The sequence below is a fragment of the Clinocottus analis genome, unplaced genomic scaffold (genome assembly GCF_023055335.1).
Source record: "Clinocottus analis isolate CAN_PGR_092001 unplaced genomic scaffold, fCliAna1.0.p SCAF_4, whole genome shotgun sequence".
In the NCBI taxonomy this organism is placed as follows: Eukaryota; Metazoa; Chordata; class Actinopteri; order Perciformes; family Cottidae; genus Clinocottus; species Clinocottus analis.
Genome location: NW_027176153.1, coordinates 10,453,877 through 10,471,493, shown reverse-complemented (window position 1 = coordinate 10,471,493; position 17,617 = coordinate 10,453,877). Strand labels below are relative to the sequence as shown.

The 17,617-nt window shown below is 43.7% G+C and overlaps 1 protein-coding gene across 2 annotated transcripts; it reads left to right on the top strand.

The window, feature by feature from the left end:
- Positions 1-321: 321 nt before the first annotated feature.
- Positions 322-16,090, top strand: ano11 (anoctamin 11). Of its 2 annotated transcripts, none has more exons than XM_068598014.1 (24): positions 322-424; positions 523-659; positions 1,159-1,282; positions 1,372-1,565; positions 1,656-1,763; positions 2,334-2,470; positions 2,569-2,626; positions 2,711-2,821; positions 2,910-3,075; positions 3,604-3,694; positions 5,221-5,317; positions 5,404-5,547; positions 5,904-6,041; positions 6,790-6,888; positions 7,062-7,164; positions 8,276-8,387; positions 8,569-8,623; positions 8,755-8,852; positions 10,382-10,518; positions 10,639-10,844; positions 10,929-11,065; positions 11,311-11,401; positions 12,022-12,153; positions 14,240-16,090. In XM_068598014.1, the coding sequence occupies exons 2-24, from the start codon at positions 546-548 to the stop codon at positions 14,264-14,266; spliced, it is 2,679 nt and encodes an 892-aa protein (XP_068454115.1). In that variant the 5' UTR covers positions 322-424; positions 523-545; the 3' UTR covers positions 14,267-16,090. The 2 variants fall into 2 exon arrangements, with proteins under 2 accessions (XP_068454115.1, XP_068454114.1); XM_068598013.1 differs by having other exon boundaries at positions 12,022-12,205.
- The last annotated feature ends 1,527 nt before the right edge of the window (positions 16,091-17,617 follow it).

Below are 17,617 nucleotides of genomic sequence, written 5' to 3'. Positions count from 1 at the left end.
TGCTTCTAGTGCTGGTAGTAATTTATGTTAATCAAGTGTACATTTTAAAACCAATTAGATAATATGTGCAAAAACCGCTCATGTGGATGAGGGAATACCCGTTCACATCAAAGAGGAGGTTGCCCCCCCAAACACGTGTTACATCCCGCATAATGAGACTGCTACAGATTCTCTCATTCCCCGCCCCACACTGACTATTGCATTATTTATGTGGGGATGTGCGCTGTGTTACAAAAAATGCTGTGAAGTGTCAGCTGCTGCTGCTGCGAGCATGCTCGGTCCATTACGGTACTCCACAGTTATCTGGCAGTGGAGCGGAGGAGCCCGACGGATGCAGAGGAGAGGAAGACGGGAGAAGACAAGGGAGGCACAGATTGCTGCAAATCCAGACTTTGGCGGTAGCCTCATCTTCACCACAGTGGAGGTGCAGTATCGACCCTTCTTTTCTCTTTTTCTTGCCTCTTGCTCTAAAGCGGTGTTATGTCATGTGACTTCAGTGATGAGCACGAATTTCTTCCACAGCACCTTTCATCATCTGCCTCATCATGTTGAGGAAGGGAGACAGAGAGGTCCTCCTGGATCTGGACTACGAGGCTGAGGCACAAGCCACAGACGGCTATGGGACTCTGCAGAACGGGAGCTTCATCCCATCGAGATGGGTGAGCAGTATTTCACTTTTTCTTCCTCCCACCCCACCCATATAAGGCTGCAATATGTTTTCCTTTTTCATATAGGAATCGCATAGATATCGAAAAAAGGCTGCCCATTCACCGAGCGGCCATACCCCTGCTGCTCTGCTCATCCCTTCACCCCTCACTGACTTCTCTGGGATGTTGCAGTAAATCTGAAACCCACAGTAGTACAATGGTGTCACTGGCATGAATCCAGAATGTTTTGTTGTGTAACGGGACTTTAACTGCACTGGAAGATTGTTCCCAATCAGACTGTAAAAAGCTCTGTGATCGTTTTTCTGTCCTCATTATTGCAAAGTGGAGGCTTTTATGATGCTGAGTAATGGCACAGGATCGTATGGGTTAAACCTCTTTGAGAGCCAATTAACTGAACAAAGGATGTGTACAGAACAGAAGAAAAGCAGTTTTAACTTGTTTTTAATGAACTGATTTTGATCATAACTCGGCTGTTTTGGATGCTTCTTAGCTTGCGGCCGCTGCTGTTGATGATGCGGGCGGCGAGGATCCCATGTACAGTTACTGCAACACAAGAAGTGACCAGCCGGTTCCACACGTGGGAAATTACTTCAGGGATGGACAAACCAAAATTGGTGGGTAGCATCAGCAGCTCACTGATTAGGTCGACGGAGCCGGTCCTCCAACTAACCTTTTGGGACCTTCTTTGTTGATCTGGGTTCAGACTTCGTGCTGGTGTGGGAGGTTCGCTCGCGGAAGAAACGGCGAGGGAAGGGGAAGAGCCGGGCAGCCGCTGAGGAGGGGGAAGCGGCGCCGCCGGAGGAGAACAGCAGGTCCGAGCGAAGGAAGGCACAGCAGGCCCAGACCAGGGAGAAGTTTGTTCAGAATCTGGAGAGTGCCGGACTGCTCATGGAAAAGGTGCAGTGGATCAGATTAAATATCGTCTTTGCGAGTTTACTCGTTGTGGCCTCATTAAGAGCCTGTCTGTGCGGCCTCGCTGCTCTTTAGGAGGAAACGGCGAACGAGAAGAAAACGATCCATTTTCTAAAACTCAGCGCTCCGTGGGATGTGATGCTGTTCTACGCAGAGGAACTCTGTCTGAGAGCTCCGTTGCAGGTTAGTGCAGCTGCTTATAATCTATTTTTATAGATTGCTCGTGACCTGATCAGGTGTGAGTCCAGACTGAAATATCTCAACAACTTTGAGATGGAACATTTTGGAATTCGTACAGACATTCAGATGCCCATCTCAATTGATTTTGGGGATCCAATGAACTTTCATCAACTACAACAAGCTGTTCAAGGTTCTCATTTTTCCTGTAAAATATGTCAATATGAAATAGACGAATTGCCATCCAACATTGTACAGAAATACTTTGTTCTTTCATGATCACTTGACTTCTCCTGTTGCGCAACCATGAGGTTACCCTCTTTGGATCATGGACTACTGGCTTGCCAAAATATTTGTCCATCATTTTTGATTCATGATCAAATATCCACAAAACTAACCAATCTGTTTCATTACCGACAAAGCAGCCGCTGATGTGTTCGCAGCCCCCACATGGTTGATTTCCACATTTTCGAACAAAACTCTGGGACCAGTTACCACAGGTGTCGCCAAATAAAATGTTGAAAGCGTTGTAACTTCATGTTCTTCATCCTGAATTGCTGTGCGTCTGACTTCCAGGCACAGCCAAACCTAGATTTAAACACATCGGCTCAGGTTCTGAAAAGACTCTACGTACCCAACGTGATGAGGGAGTCGGTGCCCAACAGGCCGCTGGACTATTACACATGTGCCTTTCGCAAGTCCAAGATGACCAGGTGCCTTCTAATCGACAATGATGAAGAGAAGCATTCTGTTAGGATTGTGTCACAATATATAAAAGTATGTGTTTTGTCTGATTGTCTCTCTTCTGCAGGTTCCTCGGCTGCGACAACCATGAGTCCTACTTCACTAATACACAGAGGCACCGTGTTGTGAGTAACGGGGGAATCCCTCTGCAGTGCATGTACTCGGTGAAATGATCCCCTCATGGAGTGAGAGTTTGTGTGTTATTTCAGGTGCATGAGATTCTTGCCACGACGGTGTACGGCAAAAGGAAGAGGGCCGAGGTCGGTGTGGACAGGCTGCTGAACGAAGGGGTGTATACAGCGGCGTTCCCGCTGCATGAGGTCCGATGTCATTCATCTGCTCTTTAATCGAACAAAACGCTTGTTCCCTTCTCGGATCAACAGGTTTTTCTTTTTTTTTTCTCCACAGGGCCCCTTTCAGCTTCCAAAGTATGAGATCCGTCCTGATGAGTTGAACCAGAGGCAGATTCTTTACCACTACTGGGCCCGCTGGTGTAAATGGTACAAGTACCAACCACTGGACCACATCAGGGAGTACTTTGGAGAGAAGATTGCACTCTACTTTGCCTGGCTGGGTGAATATAAATCTGTATCCAGACACATTAGGTTGAGTGCTTTGAAATTAGTAGTTTGGCGGAGGGAGACGTACACGCTTTTTCTGGAGCTTTCATCTGCATCTCCTGGTAGTCATCAGCAGTGTACAAGTTTGGTCACATAATAACAAATAGTAAGAGATGGTGAAGACCATGTGATTGACTTAAAGGGTTTCTTAACTCGGAGTAAAATACTTTCGCTTTCAACAAATCTTACCTCATAAATTCTGGCAGTTCATTTATGTCCTCGTAAATCTGTAAAAAAAACAAAAACAACTAACAATCCACAACAATATAACATACTGTCAAACACATAAGTCCTGGCTACACCTTAAAATACATTATATTTTACCACAGAGAAGAGTGTGGCATACTTGGTGTTGCACATTGTCCACAGAAAATGTTGTGAAAGACTCGAGACAAAAAAAAACTATTAACCTCAGAATGAAGCGACGCCTCCCGACCGACCTCGAGGAGGCCTTTCCTTCATGCAGCTTTATGTCTCTGCAGGTTTCTACACAGCCTGGCTGCTGCCGGCGGCTGTGGTTGGAACTCTGGTCTTTGTGTCTGGAGTCATGTCCATGGGGACCAACACACCAGCGTGAGTCCACACACGCTACACGGAAACTACGCCTTTAAATGCAGAACACTGCATGTATGAAAAGGAGCAAAGCGGAAATGTACTTTAAGTAGTGTAATAATACGTCCTGGTTCAATTCAGTGTAGTCATGAGCTTAACTGCTACAGCCTGATCTGTACCGGTATGACCTTAGTTATTGGCAATGATGGCAAATTTGAGATATTTTGTACGACAATTTGTTGTATGAATATTGTGCTTGTGTCACAGATCGACAGCTCAATGGTTGTAACACAAAAAAAGTAAAAGGGATAAGTAAACAGATCACCAGACGTTTGTTTGTGGTGTCATTCCTCTTCATCTCAGTCGGCTGGAGAGGATCTTGGTGAAGGGAATTCTATAATGTGTCATCCTCTTAATTGTCCCTTGTGGATGTAAAATAAAACCCTTTGTAGTTTTGAGTAATGGACATGGTGGAGCTATTATAGGGAGACAACAACAGGGGGCAGTGACTTCCTGGAGACTTGTCGCCGCAGTGCGGTTGCCAGGTTTGGTTCCATTAAGCAGCTAAAGAAAGCCTCCCCAAAACGTTTGCTTTAAAGACGTGGCATCCAGCACCATTGTCGTAGTCCAGCTTCTTATTAACGCACAAGGTTCTTAAATAGATACTAAAAGTGAGCAGAAATTTCAAACTCTGCTTCCACACTTTCTCCAAAATGATGTAAAGCTAAAGCACCATTTTAGATCCAAATATAGCAAAGCATCAAAGCAGAGTACACTCTGCATGAAAACAAACCACTTCATTATTCAATCCACAGGGGTATGTCTGTGCCAAAATTCTTCTTCATTATTTATCAACGCAGTGGGCTCAACTTTACCTCCACAGCATTGTGGAACACATCGTTGAGGGTGTTTGTACCCTAATGCTGTGCTCTTTATATTGCATCTTGTGGCTTTCAGTGGCAGAAAATCCATCCGCTATATAGTAACGAGGTCAGTTCACAAGAATGAGAGGGCGAGTCAATATCTCAGGAAAGAATACCAGATTAATGAGGTTAGTTAGCTCAGACTATAGATTAAAGCCCCTGATTGGTGTATAATGGGTGGAGAGCAGTCTGCGGAGACAAACTGCAGCCGTCTTTGTGTGATAATGAACTCTTGGTGCAGAATGATGATCTCTACAGGACATAAATAAGGAAGACAGACGTGTCTCAGTGAGTCCAGGCTTTATCTGTGCAGCATACTCTTGGTTGCAGTAACTCACTGAACAGCTCTGCAGTTCTGTCAGCAGCAAACTGGGAGACCGATTTTAACACCGTCCATCCGTCCTGTTTTCTCACTCGATCAATATGCCTTTGCCTTGTGTGAAGGCAAAATACATCACATTTATTTTGTCCAGTCGCTTCGCTCTCACACTGACAACTACAAGTGTAGTTTCTGTCGAATGCGCTCGGCTGCGTGATGCATCAGAATCTCAAAAGCAGTCCTTGTTGAATGCTTTTCAAACGTGTTTTTTCCATTGTGTGTAATCTGTTTCGATGTGTCAACAGTAAGGACATCTGTGACAGCGGATCCAGTTATCTGATGTGTCCTCTGTGCAATACATGCAAGGCCTGGAACATGTCGGATATCTGCACCATGGCCAAGGTAACGGACCTCAAAACATTTCACTAACTTCTCTATTATTGTAATGCAAAAAAAGACTCATAGCTGATGTACTTTGTGCTTTGCAGTTGGGCTACTTATTTGACCACCCAGGTACAGTCCTCTTCAGTGTGTTCATGTCCTTCTGGGCCGTAACTTTCCTGGAGTACTGGAAGCGAAAGATGGCCACCCTGGCCCATCACTGGGACTGCATGGACTTCCATGAAGAAGAGGTCTCACAATTCTCCATTTCTTGCTTGCTTTCAATAAGAGTACAATACAACCATGCTGGTCTGTAAACGTCATGGTTCTTAAGTAGGTCATGATTCAGGGGCTGTCAATGCCAACAGAGTCCAACTGCAGACCTTAATGGTCCATGGAATACGGTAACCTTCCCATCCTGAGTAAACAACAACAACAAAAAACACGTTTGTGCCGTTATGTCAAAGTTACAAGCGTCACCTCAGGAGAACCTGCCGTAGTCTCAACTCATTGGGCCGCTAGACCTGAAGTCTGCGGCAGGCTCGTCGTCAGCCAAACAGCAACGAGTGTGTCCCGAGATGCTGATGTCATCATTGTGTTCCCTCAGGAGCGTCCTCGTCCAGAGTTTGCAGCCATGGCCCCGACGATGGAGCCAAACCCAGTGACTGGGGTGAAAGAGCCCTACTTTCCAGAGAAGACCAGGTTGTCCCGGATGTTCACTGGCTCCATGGTCATCATTATGATGGTAAGACTTTACATGTGTTTTTAAAGGCAAATGTCGTGCTTTTTAATGTTAAAAACTGGCAATTTATATACAACTATAAACAAAGAGTACAAAAAACAATCACCCATAAAAAAAGTAATGCAAAACATTGGAGTTTGTTCGATTCTTGTGATTAATTACTCCGCTAATCTTTCTGTGGACGTAATCTCAAATCAAACAATCACTGTCATTATTCAGTAAATCTCAGTTTTCATCTCGTACTTTCGTGATCCTGAAGAGAAAGAGAGGTGGAGTTCACACCTGCGTGCTGTTCCCGCAGTGGTAACTGAATCTTTCTCTCATAATGAATCCAGGTCATTTGCCCAAAGGGCTGGATATGATCTGATAATCGAAACCTTACACATTATGTTCAGTCTCAGGATTAACTTGTTCTTGGACAGGGATTTGAGGATCATTTTCCCCCTACTGACAATGATGATTGCGGTGGAAACCGGGAAATGCTACCATGGTACCAACTCTGTATATGCAGCCTGCATAGAATAGTATCTATGACCACTTCTGGTGTCTGGAGAACTCATTCAAATATGAGAAATGAGGAATGGTGTCGATGATGATCGCTGCTCCCTTTTTGTCTGTGTTGGTGTGCGATCTGAATTGTAAATGACGACACTGAATCACTGTGCTTTAAAAGTTCAGATTATCTCTTTGCTGTTTTCCTTCACAAAATCCAGTAACAATTCACCCGATGTCCCCGTTTCCTCCCTCTCAGCTGTGTGTGGTGATGATTTTCCTGGTGACGGTGGTCATGTGCCGAGGTATCATCAGCTTGATGATGTACCGCACCGGGAGCACCGTCCTGCGTACAGAGGTGTTTATATATACATATATTTATATATAAATATATATTATCGATGGATGTGTGGATTTAATTTGTTCTATTTAAAAGCAGTGCAGTGACTACAGGTGTACATCAGCTCCTTTTCAACAACTGTGTGTGTGTCCGTGTTTACCTAACATACATGCGTGTGATCCCGTCTCCAGGCAGGGACAATAGCCAACATCTCCAGCAGTATTGTGAGTCTGGGTCTTATCCTGTTGATGGGCCAGGTCTACACCGCATTAGCTGAGCAGCTCACTAAATGGGGTAAGAATCAATACTGCTCTGCAACACCTCAAACCAGAATGCTCTCTATTGATATCTGCCTCTCACTGGATGTCCACTAACTAAAAGATGAGACTCCTCAAAGAGCAGATGAGGCCTTGAATTTGATCCCAGCATCTGGAGTAATGATGGTAATCGTAGACTTTATTTGTACAACACCTTTTATACAAGAAATCATAGTCCTGTACGATGAAGGAAGATAGACATTGAAAAAACAACACGGGGTTAGAATGCCAGAATGTAAAATAGGATAGAAATGATAACAAACTTAATAAAATAAATTACAATGGATACATTGCAGGACAATGCCATGGTGAATAAAACACACTGGATAATAATAGTAATCATATTTAATTATTAATAGGATCAGTACCCATATATGCAGCATGCACATGTATATCAGTAAACACTTGCAGCAGCATCATCAAATGGTCTCTCCATTTTCTTCTGTTCTGTTCTGATCTCTTTTTTTCTACATAAGTTGTGGAGATTTCAATTTTCTAAGACGAAAACTCTGTGCTCATCGACTTCTCGGTCTTCTGAACCAGTAAAGTCCTTGATGGCGAGTTAAAGGTTGAAGTGAAGCGATACAATATCAGGCGTGCTGGCTTCCCTGATATCTATGAGTTGTGTGTGCATCCCACACTTTAATTTCCCAAGCTCCTGTGTCACTTTAAAATACGATGATGATTTTTCATATTTGACCTTTTCAGTTTAAATGATTATTGGATTGGTCGTCTCTCTCCCTGAGACACAGTAGAATGAACTCAAAGGTCAATCAGATCATGGACAGCTCAAATTGATGGCTGTCTGATACAGTTCACTCAGAGTGGCAAAGTCAATTTCACTTTAGTTCCTCTTATAGAGAATGATTCCAGTTTATTCCTCGGTTCATTTTGACACAGTTTTGTCCATCGTCTCTATAAGTTAAGAGAACGCTATATTCACCACGTTACATGACAACATGTTTAAAGGTTAGAAGCAAACCCGTTGTTAGGCAAACAAGAGAAGAAGAGGAAACAAAGGCAAACAGTAAAACAGTAAAACTGTGACTTTAGTCCGATGTCTTGTGTCCATGTTTACTCTGTTGTAGAGATGCACAGGACACAAACGCAGTATGACAACGCCTTCATCTTCAAGGTGTTCATCTTCCAGTTTGTCAACTTCTACTCGTCCCCCTTCTACGTGGCTTTCTTTAAAGGAAGGTGAGACACAAGTCAGTCCACACACACACACACACACACACACACATACACGCACACACACACACACACACACACACATACACGCACACACACACACACACACACATACACGCACACACACACACAGAATATTGATGAATGAAGGACCGCCTTTAACTTTCTCTCTTCTCTGCGTGGGTAGGTTTGTGGGTTACCCCAGCAACTATGGGACCTTGTTTGGGATGAGAAATGAAGATGTGAGTCTATAATTTACCAGTAAATGGTAAAAAGGAGGAAGTATTGCGTATCATTGCTATTGTATTTATTTTTCTATCTAAATATGTAAAAATAAAGTTGCATCTCTGTGTGTCTCCACACTGTGTTGCAGTGTGGTCCCGGCGGTTGCCTCATTGAACTGGCTGAGCAACTCTTCATTATCATGGTGGGAAAGCAACTCATCAACAACATTCAGGAGTTCATTATCCCGTATGTTTCCTGTCCACACGACTCATACACCAGTCCTGCTTTGCTGAGAGATCAGCCATCTGTTGTTTTACTGGAAAATACTTCCAAATTCATAAATAGTCTTAAAAAAAACAGTACTGTTGATTTGAATGAAATAGAACAGAATAAAGTAGAATCTGCACAATACGGGCACGTGATGTTTTACCTGCATGACATTTGTCACTGTGTTCTTCCGAGGCGCTGCATCAGTCGGCACAGCATCCCGACTGCAGCTGTTTGTTTTGGTGCAGTGAAGCTTATTGACGTTCAGTTACCTCTGCAGCACTGGCACAGAGTGCGGGTGTGCGGGTGTGTGGGTGTGTGGGTGCGTATCAGGGCAGAATCTGATTTCAGAGAGTGTCGGTAAACCAAGGAGTTACCTTCAGTCTGTAGGGGCTTCCGAAGACGGAGAGCTGTGAGGCTTTGTGGTGAAGCTAATTAACACACAACCTGACACATTTAAATAGATGATCGGAGGGGGCATTACTGCTTTCTTTGCTTTAACTTTTTTTTCTTAGTTTGTCGTTAGGGGCAAGTTCTGTTTTGCACATCACTTCTTTTACATAAGCGTGAGGCTGTCAGGGTGAAATCAAGGCCATATATTATTATTATGTAGATCTCTGTGCTGATAAGCGCATAAGGGAAGCCTTGCGGGCAGCTGCTGTTAGATTGATTGAGAGATGGATTGTAGTGTGTGGATGGATTGAAGTGTGTAAGCACACACAATGTGAGTTGGCAGCCAGGCTTGTTCTGCTTCTTCGGAGTAGTTTTTGGTTTTAGTTTTTTCTGTGCTCAGTCTGCGTCCAAATTCAAGGCCTCAGTCCTTCGAAGAAGACGTTTTCTTCCTATAGATGAGGTTGCAGGCAGGGCTGAATCCAAACGCTGACACTGGCAGAGCGTACGGCGTGTGGCGGTATCTGCCTCTTGGGATCAGCGCACCTGTTTTGAGTCATACTTTCCTGCTCTTATCTCAGACGATGGCTGCCCCTGAGGAGATGACAGAGGCGCTAAGAAACCTGCTTAGCACCTGTTTTGTGTCATACCTAAATACAATAACATAGAAGATTGTTTGTTTGCTATTATATAGTGAGATTGAGCTAAAATGGTCATATGGTAGTACGGACAGTTTTGAGGCAGAGTAAGAATTAATGACCAAGATGCCAGAGTCAATAAAACCATCTGCAACTTCTTTTAAAGGATTGAGCCTCAGAGGCTGCTTACCCTGACAACAACTTCAAATGTTTCCAGCTTTGAAGAAAAATGAAACTCCCCTCAACCCATGCTTGTTACAAGTCATCAACAGTTAAATTAACAGGTTTCTATGCAAAAAGTGTAGTCTGTACCCAGGTTTTCACGAAAATAAAATGCATTTTAAACTGGAATAAGATGAAACATCAGAATCAACAGCTGCTTCCTTGTATGTGTATGACCTCTGACCTCCATGTGTCGACTATCAAAGGTCTGTATTAACGCTATTGTCGTGTTGATTTCATCTTCATTTGCTCTGCCAGTAAAGTGAAGGCCTGGCACCAGAAGAGATCTGTGGCTAAGGTGCTAGGGGATAATGCATCCCATGAGCCTCGGCGCTGGGAGGAAGACTACCAGCTGGTGGAGTGTGAAGGCCTGTTCGAAGAGTACCTGGAAATGGGCAAGTATCAGCGACTGTGTTCAAAGTACATGATGTCACTGCTCTTCAAATGTTTACACAAATAGATTATGATGAACATGTGTCAAAAGAATAATCTAAGAGGTTTAAATTGCTTTGCAGTGCTCCAGTTTGGGTTCATCACCATCTTCGTGGCAGCGTTCCCCCTCGCTCCGCTCTTCGCCCTCCTCAACAACTGGGTGGAGATCCGTCTGGACGCCCACAAGTTTGCGTGCGAGTACCGCCGGCCGGTGGCCGAGCGCGCCCAGAACATCGGCGTCTGGTTCAACATCCTGGAAGCCCTGTCTCACCTGTCCGTCATCGCCAACGTGAGCCCTTTTTTAAAAATGACATTTAGGCCAGACCAGATCTCCAGCATCACCCGTTGTCATGTTTCTCTTTGCCGTCCGCAGGCTTTCCTCATAGCCTTCACGTCAGATTTTTTACCTCGTCTGCTCTACCAGTACAAGTTTGGCAATGATCTCCATGGATACGTCAACTTCACCTTAGCTTACGCCCCAGTGAACTACAACGTGACCCCCATGTGCAGGTATAATGTTTGCTGGTTGTCTGAATGCATGTGTAATCTAAGAGTGGGAGAAACTCTTTGGTTGAAAATTATATTTTTTGTCTCTCAAATATGGTTTGTTTGTCGTGTAATTTCTGCTAAACCCTAAAAAAAAGTGTAAAAATGCCACATTTTCAGATCAGAGGAAGTGCCACCGATGTTCAACACATTGTTCAGTTTGTTGTTGTTTGCAGTAACTGCAGTTTTATTTGTATTTATTATTGTAGGTATAAAGCGTACAGAGACGAGAGTGGAAACTTCTCACTGTTCTTCTGGGAGCTTCTTGCTGTCCGGCTTGGTTTCATCATTGCTTTTGAGGTATGAGGGGAGCTGTGTTGTCTCTATTTGCTCTAATCTGTTTCCTTCTGCCTGTTTCAGTGATTTTAGCCATTTATACATTTCACCCACATCCCTATTCCATGTTGTGCCTCTGTTCCTAGGTGTATACTTGAACTACTTAGCAATTAAGCCCTTTCTCTGTGTATGTTTTAACGTTTCAATTCTGTCATGCTGACCCATATCAGTAGTTCACATGTTATTTTGTCGTTGCTAGCTTACCATGTCTGCTTTCTTTGACACGTCACACATTCTTTGTCCTCGCCTCCTTCTCCAACATCCCATTACCTTTCTCAGCATCTACCTTCGGCCCCTTCCTCACTTTATTCAGTTGCATTTATTTCAGCCCCGTCTGTCTCCATTCATCAAGCACTGTTCCAAACTGTGCACATCTCCAATTTGTTCAGCAGTCCCTCCTTCTGCTGCTCACTTTTGTTGGGGGGAGGCAACTGAAAAAAAAAGATGCTGGTGCTCCTAAACACTTACAGATGAGGAGTGGCTGAAAGTTCCAAGGAAAACCTATAAAATAAGTGGTCTTAGTGAATGTTTTTGTCAAAATACAAACACACAAAATGTTGCTTTTAACATCTTCTCTCCGCCAGCATGTGGTGTTCTTCGTGCTGCGAGCCATCGACTGGATCGTGCCTGATGTCCCCGAGTCCCTGGAGCTGAAGATCAAGAGGGAGCGCTACCTGGCCAAGCAGGCGCTGGCCGAAAACCAGGAGGCTCTGTTGGTGAGTCGAGGCCGAGGGGCCGCCCCCGCCAGTCCAGGCACATCCAGCCAAGGTCAGTAGAGTGTGGGACACACACACACACACGCAATGCAGTGCAAAACACACTCATTCATAAAACCTGACACCCGAGTTCTGTGTTTGAATAGTTTGAGTTTAGACTTCTCGGTCAGGGATCCTCCAATGAGGGAAATATGAGGCTGAGAGAGAGAATGAGAGCATTTATGTGCAGAGATGATAGTGATACATCATGTAAAATTCATCCTCAAACCTTTCTAATGTACATAAGGAATTCAAAGTTTACCCAAATCACACTAAAATTTATCTTCGGCGCTGTTTTTTTCAACCTACACTTTTTCTAAATTTTGTTTTTCTGAGCTGAGGTTTTCTGATATCTGCCCCTCAAACTGCTAGAAATCTGCTGCCACACAAATACAATGAAGGTGACCAGAATTTAGTTTCTTTCCAGAAAACGATGTCCTTGTTATTCTGGGTAATGCAGACTTTTCATAGTTATTAAATGAGAAACTCACGAAGGTCCGTATTAGCTCTATGATACCTCGCCTAAATCTCACAATCCATTTTTTTTTCATGTGCTGATGTTCTGCACTATTTGTTAACACACAGGCAATCAATGAAGCGGAGCGCCAGCAGAGTTCACACGCAGCGTTAAAGCCGTCACTGTCGACTTTCATAATTGAATTCCAGATTGCAAAGCTTTTCAAAAGCTACCCACTCGTGCACACAACTCCACGGAGCAATTTCAGAGCACCTGCGGCTCAACTTGCTGTTAAAAACCTGCTACATTGCACACAACATGATCATTAAAGGTAATCTGTGTGGGAGCCGAGCCAAATATGTCAGATGAATATGATTACATCCATAGAGCTTGTATTATAATTCCCTCCAGTATTACTTTTTTAAATCAGTAAAAAGGAAGTTAATCAGTTCAAACACACACTTCTCGAGGATAACAGCCTCCGTGGAGAATACAGTCCCATCAGGTGTATTGTCGTCCTCATCCGTGCGTCTGTGTGTGTGTGTGTGTCCCTGTGCTCTGACCCATGTTGTTGTCATGTGTCTCATGTAGTGAATGTTACTGGAGGAAGGCAGGTGAGTACTGCACGGCACGTAAGTAAATGCCATTCTCGAGAAGAATATATAGTGAGATTAACACTCTTTCCCCTCCACAGCAATTGATTAAATGAAAATTAAATTAAGTGTTTCACTCATGAAAGCTACAACACATGCAGTACAACATCTATTATCATTATGTTGATGTATGTCATAAATAAGTAAGGGTTTATCTGTGAAGTGCAGGGCCCACGGTGGTGCGAGGAATGATAGTTACTGTTTTTTTTGTGTTGGAGCTGTCATCAGAGCGGCACACAATCCTAGTGGCAATAATTATTATCTCTGTTTTGGAGATGGTTGCCGAAGACGTCAGACGGGTGATACGTAAAAAACATTTTTAAAGTGCCGGTGGGCACAGTTCACCTGTGTTCCACTGTAAATTTGTCTTGTTACAATATTGCTCAGAAATCATTCATTTTAACAGCAGGAGCTTTCTTTTCTGCGTCACTGATGGTCAGATACAGTCTGTGAGCACAGGTTGTGGTTTTATGCTCTTGCAAAAGTACAATGCTAACGTTACATTTTCTTTCTTTTTTTACCAAACCTGGCAACCCTCTGGGAGGCTGCACACAGTCACTGTGCCCACCTGTTAATTAGTTCTCTGTAGGTGCTGCGAGCACTTGCACTTGACGTTATGCTAGGCACATCCAGACTAGCTTCATACTCAACACGCAGATGTTAGACTGACATCGAGCCTATAGTGGCTACTTTCTCAGAAAGAACGAAAATTGTCTTCTTCAACTAAAATTCCTATTGGTTTATTGCAAGTTTCACAATATATTAGAAGATAGTAGCTGCCAACTGTAACTTAGTAGCATGTTGCAACAAAGATTGTCTGTGTCAGCTTTCCTCTCTCCCTCCCCTCTCCATTCCTCTGACAGAACTAATTCTCTGTCTCTGTGCTCTTTCCCCATTCCTTCTGTGTTCTAACCCAACTGCACGGCCTCCCCTGAAGCAAGCGACGCGTCCTTTGGAAACATGAGTTAGGACTCCAGTGCGGAAAACCAGTGGTTTGAGGCGATATTGGAGGAATCAAAAGACGCTCCCTCACATCTGGAATAACACTTTGAGTGAACTTTGTCCCTGACTGGAATACTGCTTCCGCGCTGGGATTTAGTTTTATTTCATTCCCTGATATGCAAATTGCTGCACAAGCTTTGAGATAAGCAGGTGTGTAACAGAGGCTGAACTCACTTTTTTTATCGGGAGAACACAAGTGCTTCAACTTAAGTCCACGGCTTATATTTAGGCTGACAGAAATGTATCTTCACATGTTACAAAATCGCGCCTTGGTCAAAAAAGGATCAACATCTTTCTTATCCATACTGGGTACCAACCCGACTGCAACCAAGCCCGAGCATGAGCGGACCTCAAGGAAACGCCCAGAAAATGTGTTTTAATAAATAGTGAAATGAATTTGGCTAGTTTGGGGGAAAACTTAATAACATCCGTGGCCGAAATGCAACGCTCTTAAAGTGGCATAATATATTAATGAAGCCACATCTATCCCACTCATTGAAGTCTTTATATTTCTAGTGGCTAATACATTTGCGGCATGAATTGTTAATGCAGACTTCAGCTTCTGTCTGCTCTAGTTACAGTTTGACACTGATCTAATACCTGCAGAAGTGTGCATCAGATCCAACCTGAGTATTAGCAGTATTACATTGATGCTATCTGGGTTTTATTGACATTAAAGAGCAATTAAATCCCTTCTGATAATGGGGGAAACGCTACGGTTCAGTTGTTCTGTTACTCTTTAAAGGGGCACTCATGTGCTTTGTATGGCACTTTCATATTGTTGGGGGACAATAGAGGCTGAAATATACCCTCTCACACACACACACACACACACACACACACACACACGCAGCAACGCTCAGTTCTTGTCTCTTTCAACGTCTCAGTCCTGACTGTCGGGCTACTATTATACATGAAGTCGACAGTGTTATGGTTGTTGAGTAACGCATATTTTTGCAAGTTGGCCGTCAATTGGCTCTTATAACACGTCGGGTGGCTGTGGGTAATAATTAAATCTCCCAAAGTGCAATTTAATTCCGAAAACATCCAATCACTGACCTTAACATTCTTTCACTGTTAACAATCTCCAGCTTCAACGAATTCCTTCTCAATTTGACGATGATATCCTGACATTGTCCAGGACTGTTGTGTTTCTATGTTGAGAGACACTGAGGATATTATTACAAACACATATTTGCAACTCCGCCAAACTTCACTTCTCCCCACCACTTGGAGTCTTTTAAATCCCAGAGATCACCCCGATGACATCATTAGGGTGTTTTTGCTTTCTCAAAACTGACAAAGTGCTACAACAGTGCGTACAGTTGACATTAAAGCGCCGGTTCCCCCCAGGCTGTGTAGTAGTCCCTATGATGAGTCAACTGTGCCCCTCAGAGTTTCTATTTTGGTGGTTTTCTTTCTGCTGACCTCTGACAAGAGGTCAAAGTGCATCTACCTTTTACTGCTAGCTGATACTGTAAGATGGCAAGGAACCAACAGGCCTCTTTTTCTGTTCATTTAAAAGAAAAAGAAAAAACCTAGGTTATCTGATGACCTTAGTGGGATGAAGAGCACATGTAGACACCTGCACACTCGTATGCAATGTATATACACACATACTGTACATGTCTTCTGTGCTTGGATACTGAGCATGTCCATATTTTGTACTTGAAGTTTTGTATGGATGATTTCTGACAGTTGTTGTTGTAAGATACTGTAAGTAGTAGTAAAATAGTACCTCGATATAGGACATATTTTGTGTGTGAGTTGTTTTGCATTTAATGCCTTTTAGACCAAAATAAAAGTAGTTTCATGAATGCATTTGCCTCCTCAGTGTGGGATTCTCTGAATGCGGATGATGTACTGTCTTCACTGGGCTGTAGGGATGAACTGTACGCTATGACGCCTTTCCATCTGCCTTCACTTTATGCTTTTTTCTCTTCCTCCAAACAAAAGAGAGCTGCAGATAGATAAATAGGACTGCTGATTTATTAGTCAGCAACAAACAGGTGTTCGTGGATGAGTTCTCTCTTCCCCTCCCTCCTCCTCTCACAAGCTAAACAAATTCTTCAGGCCACTCCTGACTTTTATTTTGTCTCCTTCCCTTCTTACCCCCGATTTCTCCGTCACCTCTACTCGCACTCACTCCTCCTGCCGTCTCTCTTCTTTAACCTTCTTTTTTAATTATTATTTTTTTCTGTACACTCTTTCCCCTCCCTCTTAACCGTGTTTATCTTCTGATTGTTGTGATTGCTGTGCGTTCCTCTGTCATGGCCTGCAGGAAGAGTGAGTTAGTACTTGTCAGCGAGCACAGGTATGCGCTGTGGACACCGGCTGGCTCGTTCACCGGCTGCTGCAGCGAGGAAAGAGACGCTCACATGCACTGCAGAGCAGAGTTTCAAATCAGCTACAAGGTAATCGATGCAGCAGACGGCACGCTGCAACACGGCATGTCAAATGTCCCAAACATTTACTGGATCTACTGCATTTCTGATTCAGCGGAGCTGAAAGACTTGATATTTGGGATGATCTCATGGTTTTGGGTTCATCCCAAACCACGAACGTACCCCCACGCTTTTTTGTTTAACTCATCTTAAATTAGTTAATTGTTGTAATGTAGATCCTATATATTATACCATCCCAAATGTTTTCAATTGCTAAGAAATTCACAGTAAGAATAGTGACACAAAGGAATAATTGCAAACTGCTCTCGAGCCTGTGATGGCCTGTTTTTTCTTCAACAAAAAGGGGGACAATTAGACGTCCACCACTCGAGTAGTGTCCCGGGGTGACTTCCCCTCCACTGTTCTTTTCATGTTTGATTAGTGAATATAGTGGATACAGCAGCGAGGAAGGGATGAGAGAGCTCAAGCATGCCGGAGCAGCTTTTTTTTTTCTGTTTTCGTAAAAGCTGCACGAAGGCACAGGCACATAGTCAGGGGTATTTCAACCGATGGATCTGCACACAGCGATTTGTACGCGCAAATGTGCACTTCTGCATTGCGTGTTAGTCCGGTTTGTGAATCCAAGCCTCACACATTCAAATAACAAAGTACATGGAACACACACACACACACACACACAAACACACCAAGGGTTTCGCTGACAAAGTGCACATGCAAATTTGTACACACTCCCACCAAGGAGCAACATTTTTCCTCTCCAAGTCTGTCTGCTCCCTCCTGTCTGTGTGTCTTTCTGGCTGGAAGCAGGTGCTGAAATGAGACACTAAATAACTATTAGAGTTAGAGGAAGGGCGAGAGAGGGGGAGGAGAATGAGGGAAAATGAGAGAGCACTTCCCCAACAGTAGCA